The sequence below is a fragment of the Haliaeetus leucocephalus genome, unplaced genomic scaffold (assembly GCF_000737465.1).
Source record: "Haliaeetus leucocephalus isolate CR32 unplaced genomic scaffold, Haliaeetus_leucocephalus-4.0 Scaffold712, whole genome shotgun sequence".
Classification (NCBI taxonomy): Eukaryota; Metazoa; Chordata; class Aves; order Accipitriformes; family Accipitridae; genus Haliaeetus; species Haliaeetus leucocephalus.
This window is the reverse complement of record NW_010973148.1, coordinates 4,489,449-4,512,984: the sequence shown is the minus strand read 5'-3', so window position 1 is coordinate 4,512,984 and position 23,536 is coordinate 4,489,449. Positions and strand designations below refer to the sequence as shown.

Below are 23,536 nucleotides of genomic sequence, written 5' to 3'. Positions count from 1 at the left end.
GAGCTGGTTTAGTGCAATTCCTTTGTTACTTAGACTTTGTGTCAGCTACTTCTAGCCACGGTGTTTATGCAACATCTCTGAGGATCACCAGAAACCAACAGAACCTCACTGGTAAGACCATATCATTTGTGTGTCCCAGGGATACACACTTGCATAAGGCAAGCAGTGATGCAGACATGATTTACCTTCAGGCACAGAAGATGGCATGGATCAAACTAAAAAGGCACACCTTCAAATAACTTCCAGGGCAGCACTTTCTAATAGAACAATAGAAGAAGAAAAGCAGGCATTGAACTAACGTTTTAAGTCACCCTTGTGGACTCACAGCCAATCCAAGGCCTCACATGACTTAACGTAGTTCAGGGAAAATCCAGAAAGCCACTCTAAGACAGCCTGAAGCAGCCTCATATAGAGCTAGTGTTGATCCAGTCCTCTGCTTGGATTTTTTCCTGAGTCTCTTTTCTTTCCTCATCACTTCCTTTTTTCACATACAGGCACATTTGGCCTGGGAGTTCACTGGCACTGACCAGCCTCAAGACTGAAAAGCTTCACCAGTTTAAGGGAACACTGGACAGACAGATTGGGTACTGGGTTATAACACATGCTATAATAAAATGCCACACACAAGAGCTCTGAAAGGTTACAAGGGCTTAGATGTTACTGCTTAGGCAGTGAAGACATGGTAGGAAGGGTTTTCTGCAGAAAAACTAGTTACCTAATGAAGCCTCACGCAGAAAGCTGACAAGCAACAACAGGAAACACGCTCAGTATGGCAATATATATAAGATTGCACATTCCTTTATAAATACACATAAAAATAAAATAAAAAGATTTGTGGCTTTCCAAACTCCAGCTGCACATTGGGGAGGTTGAACGTGTTATGCGCAGCAGCCATGCTCGTGTTAGCTGTGCAGCTGGCAGTATGAACAGTTCAAGAACCTCATTCCAGAAGGGGAACATAGCTTGCATTCCCTAAATAGTTTTAACTCACCAGGCTACCCATTCACTTCACAGTACATAAGAAAACCAAACAATTCAGAATGTCTCAGCTTTTACTTGACTTAGAAGGTTGTGCATTTGTTTGGGGGGATCCCCCCTTAGCCAGGGGATGGGGGCTTAGTGGAAGACCAAAGCAGGATGACCATATTGTTCAGTGAGAAGTCATAGTACATCACAGGCCAGGTGTTTGGGTTCACTATTGTGCCAAAGAGGAAAGGAGAGCTTTTCTGTATTAAAATGGTTCACCTTTTAGAAAAAAATTCTTACTACAGACATTTCTTTCAATATTGAAATAGTACATCAACACAGACTTTTCCATTTAAAATTTTTTTCAAAGTTATTCTTCAGGTGAATTTATATTTTGAGTATTTCTAACTAATTCTTTTCTATAAATCACTTTTTTTTTGAGTTCATGTTTCAAAGTGTGTTGCTCAGTTCACAGATTAACACAAAATACATTACTATTTTGAATGCCCACAATGACTTTTTTGCATCTTTCAACCAGCATACTGTGTCTCTTATCCTCTACTCTAGCATGAATTGTATAGGAAGCTTTATTTTTTTTGTAGCAAGTTTCAAGATATATACACCCTGGTCTCAGGACAAGCATTATGTTTTTGCAGGCCCTGTCCTGAAATTTCTAAGCCTCTTCTTTATCATCTGAAACATCTTTATCACCAAAAACCAGTCAAGTCTCTCCCAACCTCCTTAACAGTGGAGAGAAGCAAGAAAACATTTAGTTACTTCATCCTTACTTAATTATTTCCATAATTAAACGTACAAGTAAAGCTGATGCATGTATATCTTCAATAATTCTTTTCTGGTGGTTAAAAAAAAAAAAAATTCCTCTCACATCCTTAAGCACATTTAAAAAGCTTTCCGTAATTTAAATGTGCTGTAAAGGCCAATATCAGTTCTCATTTATTTAACTGGTTTTTAAATTAAGAAAAATTGTTACTGGATTGATTTACATAGATCTTCTCTCAGAGATCAGGGGCACAGAGAGGGTAGCCTTGCTAATGACTGTGGTGTTTTGCTCAAACCCCCTAGGAGGAAGGCAGGTGAGCAAGCTGGTTGAAAACAGTGCTTTGTTGAAGAGGCACAGCCTATGCGATGGGGACCGAGGGGCACGTCAGCTGCAGGACAGCCAAGGCCAGGGTAGTGCAGATGCCAGCAAGCATCTTCGTTTTCCCCTCCACCCTTTCTGAAAGCCGACTGCAGCAGTTGTGTGTGGATTCCCTGAGGGTGTACAGTAGCAATTCAAATAACTAACTCTTAAAAAGCAGATGTCAGATGAAGAATATGAGCAGTCTTTCAGCTGTAACAATGAATATATATCCCCAAACTGGTAAAAAATCCATCTATTTCCCCTCACTGGCATCAATTCAGTGTTTGATCCGATACCTTAAAACTTCAGTACAGACAGTTACTAGTACATGAAGTTCAGCCATCTTTATTTCTGCCTTGGGAAGTTTACTGGAATCTGTAGACAAGAGTAAAAACTAATCCATTTTAAGTATATTTCTTCACTCCTCCCTAGTGAAAGTATTTTTTTGTTTTTAAGGCATAAAAGGCTTTTCATGCTTTAAAAGCTCTGTAACAGCAAAGGGACTACCACTGAGCTCCTAACTCCCAATACCAAAGCACCATGTTTCTACTCTTAACTGACTCCTGACCTTCCTGGTCCTTATTCTACAGCTACAACTCCAGCATCACACATAGGAGAGCAGTTACTCAGGTTTGATCCCTCAAATGCTAAGCCTACGTATAATTCAGTAATTTAAACAGTGTGGCATAAAATGGCTGACACACAAAACGCGGAATGCAAATGGAAACTAAATGTATAGAAAGGAATGGTAAAAAAAGCAGATAGAACTACTTCAAGTTCTCCACTACGTCATTTTAAAATGGGTGGAACCATCTCTTCTGACACTTCAAAAAACTTTCCAAGGTCCTGCAACACATAGCTGACAAATAACCAAAATACCAGGCTTTAGTACATTCTAGCATATGTAATTACTGTGGCAACAGCCAAGAATGACTGTAATAGATAATAGTTCTCAGACTCTCTGTACAAGCTAATGTACTGCATCTCTGGCATATTTAGTAGTTTGCTGGGAACCTTCAAGTGTGACAGGATACATGAAAAACTTACCATTGCCCCAGCCCAAAGAGTTTTCTTTACATAAATATTCTGTATATTTTTTTATACACACACACACACACACACAAATACACGTTCCCCTACAGATGCCACAAAGATTTGGGGTTGTGTTTTTTTCTTCCCTCTCTCTCCACTTACCAGTTCTAGAAACCATCAACCAGAAAAAACTAGGATTCTGGTTTATCTCCACTCTTATTAGCATCTTGTTATAAAGCAATGTGATAACCCTCAGTTTTTAAAATGCATCCCCAAAGAGGCTGGGTTAAATCATCTATGAAGTCCCTTCCAACCTGAACAGTTGTATGAAATAACCCCAGGGAATGCTTAAGAATACCTGCGTGATTAAGGATCATGGGATCATACCCATGATTTCTCAGCTTTGAAGTCTTCCCAGGCCAGAAATGCTAGTTTTGCTTCATTAATTACCCATACACAGAGTTAAAGGATGTAGTGTTTTGTGGTGGTTTTTTTTCAAGCTAAAGACATGTGCGATCCACACTCTCCCAGCTCAGAAGAAGAGAACAGACTCAGAATTGAGGAACATCTACGGCACTCTGGAGAAAAGGAGAAGCAGCAGCAGCATGCCATAGTATAGAAAAAAAACACCACACACAGTGTTATAAAGATGAAGAAAGCCAAGCACCAGGTTAATTTGGTATCAAGGAAAGCACAGTGTCACCTGAAATACAGCCAGCGGCTTTCACTCATCTCTTCCACCGATGGAACATGGTCACGAACTCTGGTACAGCACAAGAATGCAATGTGAGTAACAAAATGCTCATGTGATGGTAGCTTTACAGAGCTCCTTAGCAAAACAAAGCAAACCAACAAAACAACCCCTACCCAATAAAAAAAGACAAAGCATACAAGAATAAAGATGGCAGAACAATGACAAAGTGTCAAAAATCATAAAAATTAACAACAGCAGCACTATGATTGAGATGTCCAGTAATACTCTTCATTCATTCAGATTCAGGCTGGCAAAACGCCTGTATTCATGACAGGCTACCTCCCCCAGAAAATTATATTCAATAGCTCTCAAGAGCTGCTACACAAAAACAAAGCCGATCTAAGACAATTCCTACCACTTCGAACCTGCACATAGTCTAAAAGAGAAAAAGTCATTAGAGAACATAATCACAGGAAGCTATGCATACATGAAACAGGCCATCAATACTGCCTAGTTTCAGAGAGTCCAAAACAACTGGTAATACACACTAAATCACTCCGTTGGTTTAACTAACAATCTTTAATATAATTAATCCCCAGTCATAGCAGAGTGCATTTTTACTCCTTGCTTTGCCTTTTTCAATTGTACTTAAAAAAAGAAAAACAGAAGTGAAAGCATGTTTGGTTTCTAATATTTTCCATGTAAACACTTTAGCAGCTTGTGGTTTTTTTCCCCCCCTGTTTTTCCATGAAGGCATGCTACATGAATATGTGAAATAAAAGCCCAGATGATCAGAAATCCAGAGCCCTCACTTTGTTACAAAGAGCAGGTGGACACACCCTGACTGCAGGCTGACATCTTAATGAACCAAATATTTAAGGCCATAGCTTGTGCTATGAAGAGCATGCACTCATCTAATCCTTGAAGGAAGAGGCAAATACCAGACTTTGGACAGATTTGTTTTGGATTCCTGGTTCAATAGCTCTTCTCCCATACTGACATACACTCTAGGTCAGAGCACTCTGCTCCAAAAGGCCAACACTGAGATGGCTCTGCATATGCAGAAAAAACTAAAATTAAAAACTGCCCAATAACTTCCTTTCTATGACTTCTCTGTCTTTGCTGTATCTTTGCCAAATTAGTATACTGAAGTTTTCCCAGATGTCTAAAATGAGAGCAGCATTTTTGGAAAATTTTAGCTATTTTGGAAGAGTTCAATTGTTCCTCAGAAGATGGCTGAGGAAGAAGAAAACTCCCACCACCATGTTTTTTAAAAAAATAAAGCCCAATCACTAAAAAAACCCTGGAATTAGGAAAAGTTGTTTCAGGTTGGTTTTAAGGTGCCTTTGAGTATTTCTTTACTTGACCTAACCAAGACAGTGACTCCTGAAACTGCCTGCTGAGGCTTGCCAGAGCTTGGCAGTTAAACCCATATCACCCATGTGCTCTAGATATATCTCAACCCAATTCCTACAGGGTCTGGGCCTCCCCCACACTTTTTCTCTCTGGTGTGAATTGCTATGTCTCAGAGCACAAGAACAGAGATAAAGAAGCATCTCCCATGCTTACTTCCAGACATACAAAAGAGACGGAAATCTCTGTCCTACCAAGGGAAAGGCCCAGAGAGGGGAGGCTGGAGGTTCAGAGACTGCACTGCACCTCCAGTAAGACAGATTCAAGATTGATGATGAGAAACTAGAGACTGGGAAAGAAGGAGGAAGACAGGAGAAGCTAGATAGGGAAAGGCGACTGGAAAAAGTGCAGAAAAATATATGAAAGGAAAAAGTCCACAACAGCGGTAAAGGGACAGCACCTGTGTCTGTGCATCTGCCCTTCAAGGGCAGCAGAGAGCAGCTAGAAGGCAGTAAAGTGAAGATTCTAAATTGTAGAATAATGGAAACAGGCTGCAAAACAGAAGGATGTAACCTCCTATCAGACATTCCCCACTCCAGTCTGGAACATAACACAAGTCTGGATCCCAGCATCAACACTCACCTCCTGCCATCACAGCACACTGAGGCATGGTATTTAAGAAATGTACATTTTATTGTTGGACCACCCTGGGTAAGATAATAAGGTATAACCTGAGACTGCCACCAAGCTGTCAGTTTTACCACCATCCCGCATAGTTTGGTAGTTCACATAGCAGCTATGTGAGAGTTAGTGTTTCCAGATTTCTTTTTTAGTTTGCTCATTTAAAGAAAAAAAAAAAAAAAATCACTAAATAGAAAGCTCTTAAAAAGATTGTATTTGCAAAGTCAGACATAAGGCAGTAAATATCAAAGTTAACATTGGCTGTGCAACCTTTAACTTTTATGGTAGAAAGATACCTAAAATATTTTAAATTGAAAGATATAATGCTTTAAGATTTAGAAAAAGGTTGCTACGTATAACTGAAATTACTTCATTAAAATAAACACAAACTTCCTCATTTGAAGCAGATTATGAAGGACAGGAAGGCATTAATTTATGTGTCGCTTCATTCAACATGAAAAGAGCCAGGTCAATAACCTCTAATGAAAAATGGAAAAAACATTATTTTGCAATACAAACGCTAGGAGTTCCCTTTTTTCCTGTGACAGATAAATGAAACGATAAGTCAGCTACTTTTCTGAAAAGAGGAACCTTGCCAGTGGTTTTGATTTACAGGACTCTCGAGTTTGCTGAAATTGTTAAAACTTCAGGCAGGAAATTGTTTCTTTGTTTTAGTCTCAAAGGATGAGACTGTATTTTTAATATCCAAGTCATGCTTTAGTTTCTAAGAACAAAAATAATATACTGCTAGAAAAGTATAACTGTTTACCACTCACATGCTTGGATACGTCTCACTGATAGACAGCCAAGAAATTCAAACACATGACATCATGGCTTTAACTCCAGTTTCTGGTGTTAATTTTTAACTTGCTCAACATCAAGTGGCAGAAACCAAAAGCATCTAAAGATTCCATTATTTTTTACTCAGATTTTGCTGTCATGACCTCACTTTCCCACCCAGTTAAGCAGTAAACTAAAGTTAAGTCTTTGCTACAAACCCTAGGCCCTCTGCTTAGCTGTACATTTAAGCCTGATCAGTGGACCCTGGTACACTGGTAACATACCCTCTCTGGAAAGATACCTGCTCTTCTGATTACTTCAGACATTCAGAACAGGCAAGGGGAGGTGGAGGGCATTTTTGCCTATTTTCCTCCTTACACTGCTTTTTACTTTACCAAAACTTAATTTTCACGTTAGCCTCTCTATCCCTCACCTGCTTTTAATATATTTCACATCATGGGAAAGAAGGGGCAACCAGAAGTGAAGAACAAAGCATGCATCCCAATTGCTATGCAATTAATGGCGCAGCCAGAATCATGTGCCTCTGCTTCTAAGCCACAGCAAAGCAGTTCTGTGTAGGCATGGCCCCCTGCATGCACGCAGCTGCCTCCCCACAGACGTAGTGGTAACAAGCCAGGCTGAAAGTCTTGGCTGGAGTCCGCTCTCTGGTACTGTTCTACTTAAATCGTGCAGGCACAACCTTAAACAAGACCCGTTGGTGTTGATATCTGTCTTAGCTCCTCTGACTTGCCCAGTACAACAGACGTGCACCTGCAGTTCCTAGGGAAAAAGCTCAGCCCCCCACAGCCCGCAGGAACTACTGAAGGGACCACCCAGAAACCCCACTGATGGGTGACCACTGCCCACAGGATTACAGTAATGCCACTCTGCCACACAATGACCAGGCAAGCTAAACCAGCCTAAAGGGTCAGTCAGCTTGGTCAACTCTCTGTTAAAGCAGGCCCTTGTCTTCTCCTCACCTCCACACTGCAGCAAGGCCAACTACTTCATGAGGACTTTGTCATGGCTGACTGGCTTTCCTTCTTTCCCTCCACAAAGGCCAAAGTCAACCAGGATACAGCTGGTGTGAGCTTCACACCAGAGCTGGACTTTTAGGAATCCACACAAATCCTGACATTTAAGTCCGACACACAAACGGCATTAGTTTCCTATGTTTCTTCACTTAATCTAGGAAGCAAACTACCTTTTACCTTTTAACCTCTTTTCTGCTAAATAATCCTGTATGGGAACACTACTTATTTCCAGCCTGTTGCAATCTAACCTAATGGGCAAGTGCCAAGGCTCAGAAAGCATCCCAGGCCACCCCAGGGACAAGTTACCTACTGCACAGCCTCAGGACTGCATCAGCACTATAGACTGTGCTGCTGAGCAAGGCACTGGGACAGCATCTCATCTTCATTTCTTCCTGCTACCTCTTCCACTGGGTAGAAAGGGATGGAAAAGAGAAGAGCAGCATATTTCTAAAATTCAGCTGGAAACTAATTTGTCCCTTTCTTAAATCTGTAAGGTCAGACAGGACTTCTTTCCAGCAGAAAGTGCTCTTTCACAGAGGGTACTTTACCAGCACAATTTCGAATTCTCCATCAGCTGCAGACGGCTGCCACCTCCTGGCACAATTCTGATTTCATGAGATCTCGAAGTGCAGCCTCCATCATCACCGTCTGTCGTTGCAGATGACACCAAGTTGGGAGGGAGGGTTGATCTGCTGCAGGGCAGGAAGGCTCTACAGAGGGATCTGGACAGGCTGGATCGATGGGCCGAGGCCAATTGTATGAGGTTCAACAAGGCCAAGTGCCGGGTCCTGCACTTGGGTCACAACAACCCCACACAGCGCTACAGGCTTGGGGAAGAGGGGCTGGAAAGCTGCCCGGCGGAGAAAGACCTGGGGGTGCTGGTCGACAGCGGCTGAATATGAGCCAGCAGTGTGCCCAGGTGGCCAAGAAGGCCAACGGCATCCTGGCCTGTATCAGAAATGGTGTGGCCAGCAGGAGCAGGGAGGTGATCGTCCCCCTGTACTGGGCACTGGTGAGGCCGCACCTCGAGTCCTGTGTTCAGTTTTGGGCCCCTCACTGCAGGAAAGACATGGAGGTGCTGGAGCGTGTCCAGAGAAGGGCAACCGAGCTGGTGAGGGGCCTGGAGCACAAGTCTTATGAGGAGCAGCTGAGGGAACTGGGGCTGTTTGGTCTGGAGAAGAGGAGGCTGAGGGGAGACCTTATCGCTCCCTACAACTGCCTGAAAGGAGGGTGTGGCGAGGTGGGCGCTGGTCTCTTCCGTCAGGTGGCTGGAGGTAGGACAAGAGGTAATGGCCTCAAGTTGTGGCAGGGGAGGTTTAGGTTGGATATTACGAAAAATGTCTTTCCTGAGAGGGTTGTCAGGCATTGGAACAGGCTGCCCAGGGAAATGGGGGAGTCACCATCCCTGGAGGGATTTAAGAGACATGTAGACGCAGTGCTTAGGGACATGGTTTAGTGGTGGACATGGCAGTGTTAGGTTAAAGGTGTTTTCCAGCCTAAACGATCCTATCATCAATAGAGCAGTGCCTATCAAGGCAGCTGTAGGCAGACCTCCTTGTTTATATGATACCCTTCACTTAACAGGGAAGTTAACCCTTTATCTTCTGTCAACCATGCCACACAAATGACAGTTAAAATTACTGCTTACTAGTAAGAGTGAGTAAATCTCCCCAAAAACTACAGCTAAACACTCAAAACTATGGTTCAGCTAACTGCCTTTTGGCAGTTACTTTAGGAATGGTATCATAACCTTTCCAGCTGTTCTGCCTTGTTGGCCACATGAATGATTTTTGCAAGTATAGCCTACCCAAAAGGCAAGCCTGGTATAGACACGGTGTTAGCCCTTTCTCCCTTCAGGAGCAATTCATCAGCCAGGCTCGTGGAGTCTCACTACTGAACCGGATTAGTCCTGCTAAAGGAATAAGTGCATATTCTTGAATGCTTCCATAAACTGCTTCCTAGGCTCGATGTGCAGCGGGGGAGACGACGACCAAAAAAGCTGCTACTTCACAACTATTTTCCAGGTACCTTTTTAAGGTTGTTACACAGCTCTCACCTGGGTACAGAAACCAGTCAGGCTGGGCTTAGAAATATTGTTTGGATGTGGTATCTCATGATCATTAATGACACAACTGCACTGGAATTTGTTCCGTTGTTGACTTTACACCAGGTGTTGCATTACCTGTTGCTAGTGACATGACCTTCAGAGAGCCTGACTACATGGAACTGATGCTTCATTCTGGTGTGCTAGACAAACATCTGGAACTTGCATTTAAAGACAGTTTTAAAGGGCAGAAATGGATTCATTTGGCACCAAAACAAGGAAACTGTGATTTCCCAATGTTTGCTGTTAGAGCTATGATACTGTAAATGACTGCTGAAATGCTGGTCTCCGGCTGGAAGCACGCTACCTTCAATGAGAAGAGTTCACAAGCATTTCTGAGAATCCTACCCTTTTTTTTTTTGCCAACCTAGAAAGCACCTGCTACCTATTGCCACAAACAGTTCACTTAAGTTTTCCAAAAGTAGCACCAGTCCCTAAGAATGAACAGTTCTTCCAAAGACTGAAACTGGTTTTACCTAAGATTGTTTTTTCCTATCCTATCACAAGACAATAGGATACAAATTCTGATTAGCACAGTTAGAAAGCAAGACAAAGCAGGCTTTCAAGTGCCAAAGAGCACAAATAATTAACATATGAAAAACACACTGAAGGGTTTGTACAGCGTGCATTGTTTTAATTGAACTCTACCTTTGCCCCCCCAACTGCCAAAACTTTCACAGAACAACAACATACGTGGTCTTCAACAATGATTGATTCACAATTCTCAAGTATCCTCAAACATGAATGTACTCGCAGCCCAAAAGCATTAAGTATTGGCCAGGATTTACAGGCAAACATCTATAATCACACTACTCACCATTTTCACAGGTCTTCTCAAAACAGGAGGAAACACACCTGGAAGACTAGCAGGATCCCATTTATCCCAGTTGTTTAGATAACATCAGGTTTGTTTGGATAGATGTTTAAAGTGCATTCAGTTTAGCACCACCCACTAAAGAATCCATTTAACTTAAAAAACGTAACAGGGCCATTACCAAGAGCCAGACAACAGGGAAATGCCTTAGTACAATAGGAAGAAAAGTTTATATGAGACTAGATAGATTCTTTCTTTTCAATATAGGGGCTGCTGTATTGGCAACGCTATTCCCTATCCTACTGGGCTGACAAGGACCTAGATACCTACTTGCAGAGCATCAGAGAGCTTTAGGCTGAATCCCAGCAGCATCAGTACATTTTCTTCACCAACCTGCACTAGCACTTTCCTCTGTAAAAAACAATGTTCTAAATACCTAGAACAACTCTAGCAAGCACCAAACAAGTTCTGTAGGACTATGCCAAAATTAGCACAGCTGCCACCTGAAAAGTGAAGTTTCCCCAGCATGCAGTTGCATACTGACCTGATGTTCAGCCATGACAGCATGGGAGTTGTACCTCCACCAACAATCCACACAGTGAAAAAGACGATGAGAAGAGTTGTTGAGAACATCATTTGATGTGAGTAGGTAGCAGTATCTCGTATAGCCAGAGCAAATGCCATGGCTCCCCTGAGACCTATGCGAAAAAATGAAATAGCGGAGCTTCAGAAGTGCAACTGCACCTATTTATAACGCAGCATCTTTCCTTGCTCCCTCCCTGCCACACAGGCACAAAGTGACAGGCAGAAAGCACTGGACTCCAGCAAGTTTTAATTCCCTCAGTTTCCCTGATAAATTATACCCTGGGATGATTTAGAACATAATTTGCCCTGGTAGTTTTCTGTAACTTATAGAATCCACAAGTGCTAAGAAAAGGTGTAAATATTTCCAGAAACTAACAGGAAAGAAATGCAGAAACAAACAAGTTGCAGACAACAGCAAAACATACTATGGAAATCAAGCAGCTCCCTGAATCAAAATGAAAATGCACACTTTTCCAGTTGATTCCATAACTGAAGCATGAGTCCTTTATATGAAGTTGTTATCAGCTGGAAAAATATTCTAGTTAATAACATGTTCACAGGCTGACTATATTCTCCCCCACCCCCATTTATGAAACTCCACTAGCAAGGACATGGCATTTGGCCATCTGCAGACTTAAGCAGGGGAATCACAGAATGGTTGAGGTTGGAAGGGACTTCTAGAGGTCATCTGGTCCAACCCCCCTGCTGAAGCAGGGTCACCTGGAGTAGGGTGCCTAGGACCACATCCAGATGGCCTTTGAATATCTCCAAGGACGGAGATCCCACAACGTTTCTGGGCAACCTGTGCCAGTGCTTGGACACAGTAAATAGTGTTTCCTGATGTTCAGAGGGAACCTCCTGTGTTTCAGTTTGTGCCCACTGCCTCTGGTCCTGTCACTGAGCACTACTGGAAATAGCCTGGCTCCCTCTTCTTTACACCCTCTTGTGTACACAGGCATCCCCAGCACTTCTTGAGGGTGCACATGTTTAGACACAGACTCCATAATTTGCTTTAAATGACAAACTTAAACAGTTGTCTGTGTGACAGAAATCATAAGGGATTTTAAGTCAAATACCTTGCTTTCTTCAACTAAGTGGGAGAGGGCACCCATAAATACACCTCAATTTTCTCAGCAGATACCTGTTTCTGCACAGTGTGTACATCATCTCAGCTAGAAATAACCTTCTGGAAGAGATACATCCCAATTCCCCTATCCCCTTCAGATGCACTTCAAATGAAAATACTCTATTCCCAACATGAAGTGACTGCTTGCTGCCAGCAGCTGGCATTTCAAGATGTCACTCTTCCCAGATGTGACACACTTTCTGTAAAGGTTGAAAGATAAGTGATAGCACACTGCAACAACCATTAAGTCTTCTATTCAGGATGCATGGATGTGGATTATAAAAGCAAAGGTAGTACTATAAATTGCTTATGCATTAAAAGTAAGATTTTTTGCTTTACCAAACATTTTTGCTTTTACCTGAAAACATCATCATGTGCTGAAAGTTCCAGCTGATCTTATGCCTTCTGCCCAGATTCAACAGGAATGAGAGAGGGTAGATGTGTGCAGCTCTGCCCAAAAAGATTGCAATCTGTTCACAGCTGAGGGTTAAGGATTTCACTTTCCTGAGGTATGCACTCTTGGGTACCTGGCTCTAACATGAAGCTTCTGTTCTAGTGAGAGGCTTACATCATGATATCCAGTGTTCTGGTTATCTCTGTCTACATAAAACAGACTTTCATCTATTATGTGCATACAGAACTCATTGCACAGAATGCAAGTTAACTAATATAACCTAGCTTTTTAATGCATAGTGCAATTATACCTAGTATTAAAATTACCAGTTGTACAAGTGAACACTTTACTTAAAAAATTCACACTTTAAACAACTATCACTATCACCATTTGATTATGTGTTTCACACCAACAGAAACACAGTCCCATGTACAGAAGGAAAACCAACATAAGACCAGCAAGTGGCCACTCCCTTACAGCACCTGCAGAGGCAAAATCTCCTACTGGCTGGCAAGCACACTTAAGAGTCCAGAGTTACTAAGATGATAAATCCAAAAAGCACTTGTTGGCACTAGAACAAAGTTCAAGAAGAGTAGTAAGAGAGTATTGCAGAAATTCATGACAGTAGGTGGTAAGCTCCTTCCCTCCCTTACCGTGGTATAAAACATCCAGTGGTTCCAGTGAAGAAGCAGAAAGCTAAATACACCCTCCACCATCTAGGTAACACTTTTGGACAAACTAGAGTGATGTACTGAAAACCTATAAAACACCAACACAACTAGAAGCCCACCAAACACTGATCATTTGCTGCTGGGATAACAACATTAGAAGAATGAAACAGCTCTCTTATGGAAAAAAAAATAAAACCATATAAGAGCTCTCTACACCACTGGGTTGTTGCCGTAGCTAAAGTAAAGCAATAGTGTCTGCAGGAAATTATATCTCTAGGAAAATAAGATTTTGATTATTACTTTGTACAAAAAGCTTCATGTAATTATTGCAAACAACTTTTATAGCAGTCCTTTTGAAGACTGCAGAAATCGGACATCGGAAGCCATCATAACCAATGTATGTAGGAATAATGGCTAGGATTTTGTCAATGATGCTGAGGCTTTAGCTCTGCCTTTGCAGTCCAACTTTCTCTTTCAGCAGCTAGTGATGCCTCTGCATTTCACCCCCACAAGGTGTTAACTCAATGGGGACAGTAGCTGTTGAGGCAAAATGTGGGTGCTAGTACTAGCTGCCCTCCTCACAAAGGCAGAAAAACACTTAAGAGGCAACAGAGGTTAAGTGCAGTGGTAGAAAGATGTGGAAAATGTAATAAAAGGTAGGTGGGTAGAAAGAGAAAGGAACAAAATAAATACTTAAAACAAACCCAAGACAGATAGCGTAACCTGAGAGAGGATGGAAGGCCACAGCAAAGGTGAAAAATTACAATGCTTAATATACCAGATGCAACTATTCTCTTCATGTCTTTATCCAATGGCTGCAGGGCTCTGGAGCATTTTTTAGGTCAGAAGAAAGGACGTGAGGAGACACAGGGGAAAATCTATTACTGTTTCAGAAAAAGGAAATGGCTAAAGGAAAATAAAAGACAAATGAGATAAATCCCTAGAAGCAGTACAGAGATGAGAAAAAATAGTAGAAAGGAGGAGAGAAAAGAAGTACATTCCAGATTAGGCCATCTTTATATGTTCTTTCACTGGGTTTTATCTCCATTGCTGCTAGTCCTATGCCTGCAGCAGGCAGATAGAAATAAAGACTGGAAGACTAGTTCCCATTGCTTTATGCACACTTAATTGCTCTGAATTTTGAAGCAGCCAGGAATATAGTGAAAAAATAGTTACATAAGTCATTTCAACAGGGGCAGGGTCCAGAGAAGAATCCTAGTTTACGTGAGCGTGACTACTAGGAAGTGTTCATTTCTGGGGAATTGGAGAGCCAGGTACCAAGTCAGCCAGGGACTATGGGAACTGGATACCCACCTCCAACACCAGCACCTTTCAGCAGTGCGTACCCTTCATGTCATGGTCTGCACTACAGCTCAGTTCCTTCCTCCTCCCATCACCTGAGATCCTGACCTCTACCTTTGAGCCATGCTCCAAAGATAATCTGGTCACCCACAACCCTCTTTATTTACTTGGAAGTTTGTTTGCTTTCTTCAAGGGACCATTGGAAGCAAAGAGAAAAGTTAATCCTTTTCTAGGCCTCCAAAGTTCAATTACAAGAGCAACACAATCACTGCTGGCTGTCAATAGCCAAGTCACACAGTAAAGCATATTCATTTATTTATCTATTGAAATCATATGACTTCTAGCACTTGCTCAGCTACAGAGCCAAAAACTGTGTGGCACAGAGGCCTTAGGGCTTTGACGTAAGGGGTAACCAAAGATTGTTCTCAAAATTATTGTGCCTGCAAGACATCAAGGAAACTCAGGTCAGCCACCATCCTCTGTTTGGTAAAGCCAACAGACACCACAAGTTTTCAGGCACATAAGATAATAGAGAAACCTCACACAAAGCAAAAAAAGGATACAAAAGCTCCAATGATGAAAACTGGGCTGAATATGTGTTTCTGGAAAGTAAACAGTGCCAAACCCATATAAGAAAATATGAAGTTCTCAGCCAGGAAGTGCAATACCTCAAAGAGCTAGGGAGAAAACAGTCAAATGTTAAAGGCCAAGCAATAAAGACGCTTTTCAGTAACAATAGTACATGGACTGCTACAGCAATATACTGTATAAAAGGTGAAAGACAGTCTTGCCTGCTTAGTGCGACTTCTTGATTCAACTGACAAGTTATTGTATGTATAATGCGCCTGGGTAATTCCACAGAAGAGGACAGCCACCACACCTGTGAAGAGAATTACATGTAAAAATCAGCCTGTTTACTGTGCGAGTTCAACACGTTTTCCCTTCCTGAGTTCTATTAAATTTATATATCATCCTTAACCTTGAGATTTTATGAACCTTATTTTCAAGTCAGTTAGATTCCAGGTTGGGGAGGTGGTGTCTGAACCACACCGTTGCTCTTAAAAGCCTTTGTTACAGTGAGCTGCACCTTCAATGACATTGTACAGAATGTAAAAAAAGCTTTAAGTACCAACATCATGTTTCTCATAGGTAAGTTCCAATGAGAAAGTGGAAAAAATGGCTGCTAAGACAGACAGGACTTCTGTCTCCGTGTACTTGAATCCCAACAACTCACCAGTAAATCCACAAGCTTCTGCAAGCAAGAAAGTGCTCCAGGACATCAAGAAGAAGAGAGCCGTTTCCAGCAGGGGGAAGCAGTGCAACTTGGTAAACTTTGTCACGTTCAGTCATTTGTTAAGGGATCAAAAATAAATCCTTTGGCTTGTCTGTACCCAGTATTTATAAAAAACACTTTTATTTGCTAACGACCAATGCTAGTTATAAAACAAAACACTTGCAGTGCTGAAAAACATCCATTCCATCACATCAACACAAAATTCAGAATCAAGGTCTCCCCTCGCAACAGTCAGTTTTGGATATTTTTGCTGCACATCCATGGCCTAACTGTGGCTCCACTTCTTTGAGGTAACATCTTACCCTATGCCATGTTTCCCTGCAAAATGCCAGCAGGGAAGGGATATATATCTGGTGTTCCTTTTAGACTGTGTGTCTTGGGTTTTGGGGTTTTTTTTGTTTGATTTGGGTTTGGTCCCCTCCACACTCAAACCAATAAAGATCCCTTTCCATCTTCAAATAAAGCATAAAATACATTCAGAAGCATTTAATTCACTGGGCTGTTCTTGACTACAGCAACCCTAAGATGAAGTAGATTGAGCAGAATTTTTCTGCTCTGATTTGTTGACAAGTCTTTTTCAGCAAGCATGGCTACTTCTGTACTTCTGAGGCAAAACAGAAATCCTGCCTACAACAAAATATATTTCCTCTCCTTATGTTGATGTGTTTTAGAGTAAAAGCCAACTCAGTCAGAGCAGCTTAGTCTTTCAATGGGAAGAAAAAGCAAGTTCATCTTCCAGAGGAGAAGAAAACTTGAGGAATGTCAAACACACACTGAATTACAGTTCATACAGCTACTGTAGAAGTGGAACAGATTTCAGTAGTGTTAAATATAGCTCTTCACATACTACAAAAGAGTTGTTCACACATTTATAAAATTTTGGGTTGGGGTTTTTTTTCCCCTTCATCATTACTCTGGCAACAGGTAAACACTGAACAGCTCACTGTACCCAAGGTGCAGACAGCTATGCACAACTCTACTAGAGGACACAGAAAGAAACCATATGCTAACAGGGGTGGAAGAGAGATCCCTCATCTTTTTGAAAGCTGACAACTAGTACAATCTTGTTGGAAATCCAAGTGGGAGGACAGCAAGAGCATAGCCAGGATACTTGAAACAGTAAGTGGTAGCACTCTCTCCTGCTCATATGAAGGCAATTGGTAACTCAGTGGACACATCAAGGCTGCACCATCATCCACCATTGCTCTCCATGTGTAACACAGCTGCATCCTGGGCTCTCTGCAGCACTACACAACCTAAAGCTAATGGCAGCACAGCTGCTTGGGGAGTCATGGCTCAATATGGGATAGAGATGTTAAAAGCAATGAGCAGCACTGCTTTTCATAGGAAATTCACAGGTCCTGAGAGGTCTGGGGCTCACAGCACTCTGCTGCCTCCTGCAAGCACCAGTCAGGTAGCCCAGAGACTCAGATGAAACGGTCTCCTGTGGGCTTTATCACAGAACAGGGCATTCACAACAAGACACAAGTGATTAACACCAGAGGCTAACAGCTGGCAGCATTTCAATGGGAGCCTGGTTAGGATGAAGCAATCCTGAGGCCAGCCACCTGCTCCCCACTCACACCTACTTCTTGTTGGCATTCTCTGCTAATTTGGAGAAGGGCAAGGGCTCTGAAACCCATACTCCAGCCACACTTTCAACTGCAAACCTACTTTGCCCTCAAAACAAAAGCCCAAACCATCATAAAAAAAAAAAATACTATTTTCCATGACAGTTGGCATTACACCAAATATAAAACCCAGCAGTTTTTTAAACAGCTGTTAATTCTCCAAACAGTCACTTCTCCATGTAGACCATCTCTCTAAAACTTTTGAGGATGTACTGTTAAACTCAGCTGAACTCCTCCTCTCCGTCAACTGACCTATTTTCTAAGATCATGCTTCTGAAGCAGCAACATCCACTGTAGCAACAATTAGAACACATCTTCCCACAGAGTGCTTAAATAATCCCACCGCAAGTTTATCCCAGTGCCTGGCTCAAAAAGCATTTGTGGATGCTTAGGAAACTGGACAGCCACAGTCACTCGATGGGAGAGGGTTGAACCTTGTTCCCCTGAAATTAGGCAAGGACCCATGTCAGAACCAGTTCCTCATTTCCAGTCTATTCTGGCAGCTTTGTGAATCAAATTCTTTATTCCCCTTGCTGTTATGAGTAACCATACCAAAACATTTCATTAAATCTGAAATGAAAACCTATGTTCATCTTTTTGGAGGAAGATGAAGGTGAAAGAAAGTTAAGGAAAAAAAAAAACCATTCTGTTATTTCAATATAATTGACCAAACTGAAGTGTTAATTCAAATTAAATTATTATTTCTGTTTTCTTAACTTTCTTTATTCCTTAGACACGGCCTTCTACTTCACTTCATTTCAACGAGGCAGATTCTGCAATTTAGAAAGAAAATACAAAGTGGTACAATACCTTAACTATTATAAAAATAACCACAGATAGTGAGGTCAAGACAGCTTGCTGAAAGCCAGAACAAGTCCTTGTATATTATCTGCATCATATTTGGAAACTAAGTGTTCTGTCTGTTTCCAAAGGACAATGCATGACTGCATGAAACCCCTCACTCAGAGAGAGGTACAGTTATAGGTACTTCACAGCTACAGGAATAACAAACTACTAACTTCACTCATGACTTAAGTTATGGGTTCTAATCAGCTATGAAGAATAAAATGCAAATTTACAGTTTACTTCTACATTATTGCATGACATCAAGTATTTTTCCAAAAGAAAATAAAGTTGTGTAATTGAGCAATGATTTAAGGATTTTTTGTTTTGTTGTTTTCTTTAAAGAAAAAAAAAACAACCAAAACCCAAAACAACAACAACCACACACACACAGAAAAAAAACCACTACAGAGGCTGTCTTCTGAACAGCCTCGCCGCTCCCAGCCTCATATCGCCCTCCTGAGCATAAACATTAGAAACAGTAAGAACCGATTGCTGCTTCAGAAGAATGATTTTACAAAATGGATCCGAATGCATTTCAGCTGTAATTAGTAGCCAGCCAGCAAGCCAAAAAACACAGCAACAGCATTTGAGCAGCTAGATCTATGGATGGCCAGTAGCCTAAAAGCCAGATGAAGAATCATGGTTCTGGGTCACACTGATTGCAGGTCAGTGGAACTAGAAGATGGAACATTAAAGCATCAACAGAACATCTTCCCCCTTATACCTGAAGGTTTTCCACTATGCAGACACATCAGACAAATCTGCACAATGTGTATATAATAAGATACAGTTGAGTCATTATTGCTTAAGATGAAGAGTCACACATTCATGATTATTGTACACAATATCACATTTTTCCCCTTTTAGGTCACTGTTCATAAGTCTAGGCAGATCAAAGCAATCTGGGATACGTACAAATATGGTTAGACTAGCCAGTCTGAAAGCAAAGAATTTTAATTTTTTCCTGAAGAAGCATCATGCTTTCTGGAGCAAGTCAGGCTTAATATTTACTGCCTGAGCCTAAAACCCACATAAATCGCTTGCTGAGCGCCTCAGAGCTCTAATCAAATAGCAGCAGTAAGCTTCAGGAGAACAGGACAGATCATGCAAAGTACATCATGTTATAATGTTAACTCTAGTAGAGATACAATCTTGTCCAAGACAGATTACATCAGATTTCCAGCAGAAAGTTTAAATGTAAGACTCAAAGAACCCTGTGGGGTCAGAAACAGCCATTAATGATTTTACTGAAGACAGAATCAAATACCAGTTATCATACAAGATGTCTTTCAAGCCTAAAAATTATTTTTTTAATTTCCTAAGAAGAAACTGAACATTAGGACATGCCCATTTAGGGCCTCCCCTTGGCTTCCAGTGTGCAGCATCACCACTAAAACTTCTAGTGTGGCCACAGTTATATTGGAAAAAGCTGACTTCTGTGGGTACCTATAATGCCTTTCTACAGACAAAGGTTGCATGAATACTGATCACATCTTCACACTCAGATTAAAACAAGCAGGAGTCAATTTTGCTATAGTTGGAAACAGGAAAGCCCTGTTAATACCTGAATGTGGCATCTAGTCTGGAAGACCTAAACATGAAAAAGGATATCAGAGCTGTCACAACCCCCGTCACTGCTCCCATCATGAAAGAACCACTGAATATTCCCAGGAAAACACCAACAGACTTGAAAAATGCTGCTGCATCAAAAGCATGGGTATTTTCACCTGTTGGCTGGTAGGCAACTATAGATCTAGAAAGAGAGTAACACAATGAGAAGTTAGAAGCAGCATCAGAAAAGTTTTATTCCATAACAGCAACACCTGAGCAACAGAAGAGACAATCCCATACTGAAGGCAAATTTGCCATCCTGGTGTATGTATGTATGCATGAGGGATCTTGGCAAATGTTTGCAATGTTTATTAATTCAGTTCAAGACAATCCATTTAAATTTAAAATAACATTTCTTAGAAAAAACATTTATTTTAGACAAACACCAGAAGCAATTAAGTAATTTCAGAGTAGAAATTCAGGTAGTTACTTACGAAGATAATACAATGGCAACAGCATCATTCAACACGCTCTCCCCAAACAGAAGGGCATAGAGATCGACATCAGCATGCAGCTCATTAAATATTGCTAGCACAGTAACTACAGAAAGAAAAGAGAAAAATCACACTGGCTGACTTTAAGAATAACTGTGTGAGCTGATGGAGCAGACTTTCCAGTTTGCCTAAAGCAACAAAACCCAGGAACTGAAGTACAGGATCAAAATTAAACTGGGAAACAGACCAGTTGTGTTTATCTACAGGTAAGCAATTCCACCATCGGTTTTAGGGCAGCTCTATTAGGACATGGCTCTGTTGTCCTCCCATCTGCAGTGTTTATAGGAAAGCCCCCATGATCAAAGGGCATGGGGCAGACAAAGCACTTCTGCCAAAGCCCTGTTATTTTTTGTAGAACATGTTCCATATAAAATAATCAACAAAATATTGTGCAGCTCTTGCTGCTTTTAAAGGCTGTATGGATTGTTGACATAGCTTTATTATTTCGGCCATTGTAAAATAGTGCTAATAATCCTAAGGGTTCCCCAAAGCATATGCTATGCCACAGGAGCGTGCATTTGCACAGAATCTGAAAAGGGCAAGACTGCTAAATATTTATAACCATCCTTTCAAGAAACTTCAGTCTGAGACGAAAGACCATGATCTTGAAGATGTTCCCATACACAAGCTTCAAAAATCACATGGTGATTTTTTGCATAAATTGTGTGCAACCACCAGCTGTTCAGAGCTCAGCTCAATCACAGGAGCTACTTCCCATTTTCACACAAATCACCACTGAGCACCTCAAATAAGCTGTTTTAAATGTCAAGCTTCATACTTCATCACTCCCTACCCCAGGCCCTGACACACACCAGCTCTCCACACTGATCTGTCAAGCAGAGACACCTATGTGAGCCTGCTGGACTTTGAAGGATGACTAGATTATTTTGGCAAAAGCTCATATTACTTTGCCAGAAGAGAATTCTTCTGCCGAAACTTGTAAAACATGAAGTTCATTTGAAGGAGAAAAAAAAAAAATCTCCATGCCTAAAAAGCTTAAAATCCTCAAATATTGCTCTTAAATTATCCAATGTAATGTATCCAAGCAATGTAGCTAAAGAAGGAAGTCTTGCTATCCAGATAATGTAATAATTTCATCTATTTGCAGTCTTAAAATTGGTGCACACTAAACAAAAAAAACTGCTGGGGAAAAAAAATATTTAAAGTATTTGAACAGGAAAGTTACAGTTTTCCCCAAACATACCATCACGTCATACCAGTCCAGCACCAAACCAACAGAGAACAGCTTTCACAACACTCAGAATTTTTAGGCATTTCAGAGAAAAGGATCAGAGATACTTTCATAACATAACTGAAAATAAAGTGCTATTAATGTCTTCATGCTATGCAGCCAAAATCCTAGCAATAGGATTATTTTGGAAGATTATTAAAAAATATTCAGCAAGCTACCTGGATCAGTGGCAGATATTATCGCTCCAAAGAGGAGGCAGTCTGTATAATAGAATTTATCAGAGAGCTGACCCACCAGCTTCATTAGTTTCACAACCCCATACATGAGATTCCTGAAGAGAAAGAGGATAAAACAGTCCAGGTCAAACAAGTTGGTGCATTTCAGGCAGGGAAAGGAAAAGCACAAGCAACAATATTGCAGGCAGGCTTGGTTATGCTACAACCCAGTGGGACACTGCCACAGTTTAACACTGAGCTCTCAAAATTAATTTTCCTCTTTTTCCTATGAACTGAGTCAAGTGATATATGATCCAGAAGATATAATTTAAAATTAGTAAGCAAAGCATGAAATTTGTTCACACAACTAGTACACAGAATCTACAGGTTGTTTCCTTTTTCAACGAAAGGGAACATTTCGCTGCTCAAAATTCCCCTCAGTACTGCCTCCCCCAACACAGTACACAGGCCAAAAGCTCCAAGCTAAGAATAGCCTTCAAAGTATTTCTCTAGTAAAATTCTTTGAGAAACAAACCAAGGTCACCTATGCAATTCAGAATTTCTGTATTTCAGAATATCTATAAACCAGACACTAATATTAGCAGCATAAGAGATTGTATGCAAGTAAACCAGTGTGACTAGCTATCTTAAAGTAGATTGTGTACATATATACATAAAACTATATATATACACATATGCAGAGAAAGAGACAGTGTGCACATGCATATGGGCACTGAAAGGGACATCTTTAAAAGTCTGATAGCTAAAATTCTATTACAAGTATTGTCAACAATTCAAGTTAAAGTCAATTCCAGTAAGAGTCTAACAAGGTTTGGTTTTGGACTACCCCATTACATCAAAAAAAAAAAAAAATTAAAAAAAATCAATGCCACTCTTTAGTAATGGGGACTTGACAAGTGATTCAAACTTGACAATATCATTTCAAGTATTACTTAGAAGTGGGATAAATCTCAGCAAAAGTTACATTTGCATTTTGTCTGGAAGATACACATATAAAATCCTCAAACAAACAAATTACAAAACTGAGGCAATCTGGAAGGCTCAACATATACTTTATCAACTTAAACTTTAGTATAGAAAGGAACTGATATCACAGAGTTCACTTACCCAATAATAAAACAAGAGACTGCTGTTCCTAAAAAGGCGTAAGCCAAAATGGACCCCAAATTCCTGAAAAAGTGTCTCTGCATAGGAAAAAGAGGTTTATATACTGATTTAAAACAAGTTATATCACTTGTTCAAAAACATACAGCGCACTACTACACTTGCATTAATATACAGAAACACTCCTTCATTTCAGAAAAATGCTTCAATTACTGCAATGTAAATTCTGTCCAACTTCAATAAATTGAATAAACCAAATCTGAACCATGTACTAAATCCTACATGTAGCTTATTGACAGGAAGCTTTCCACACAGATGTTTTCATAAGAGATGTAAAAGTTAGCTGCAAAACTAAAAACCAGCACCAATTCACAGCATCTTCAAATGAGAGCAGAATCTGAGCCCTTTTGCCATTCAGGGTCTGGCACATCCCCACTGGGATTCAGGTTTG

At 40.9% G+C, this 23,536-nt stretch overlaps 1 protein-coding gene across 2 annotated transcripts in view; it reads right to left on the bottom strand.

The window, feature by feature from the left end:
* Positions 1–23,536, bottom strand: part of SLC9A7 (solute carrier family 9, subfamily A (NHE7, cation proton antiporter 7), member 7) — a 77,218-nt gene that overhangs the window by 15,453 nt on the left and 38,229 nt on the right. The window contains exons 4-13 of one of the 2 annotated variants that reach the window (XM_010580461.1): positions 23,089–23,165; positions 21,964–22,076; positions 20,494–20,599; positions 20,060–20,201; positions 15,912–16,017; positions 15,469–15,557; positions 15,241–15,354; positions 12,669–12,780; positions 11,144–11,297; positions 3,843–3,902 (exon numbers count right to left, since the gene is read on the bottom strand). In XM_010580461.1, the coding sequence (XP_010578763.1) occupies positions 3,843–3,902; positions 11,144–11,297; positions 12,669–12,780; positions 15,241–15,354; positions 15,469–15,557; positions 15,912–16,017; positions 20,060–20,201; positions 20,494–20,599; positions 21,964–22,076; positions 23,089–23,165 (1,073 nt within the window). The remainder of the gene's footprint in view (positions 1–3,842; positions 3,903–11,143; positions 11,298–12,668; positions 12,781–15,240; positions 15,355–15,468; positions 15,558–15,911; positions 16,018–20,059; positions 20,202–20,493; positions 20,600–21,963; positions 22,077–23,088; positions 23,166–23,536) is intronic. The other variant, XM_010580460.1, reaches the window with a different exon arrangement.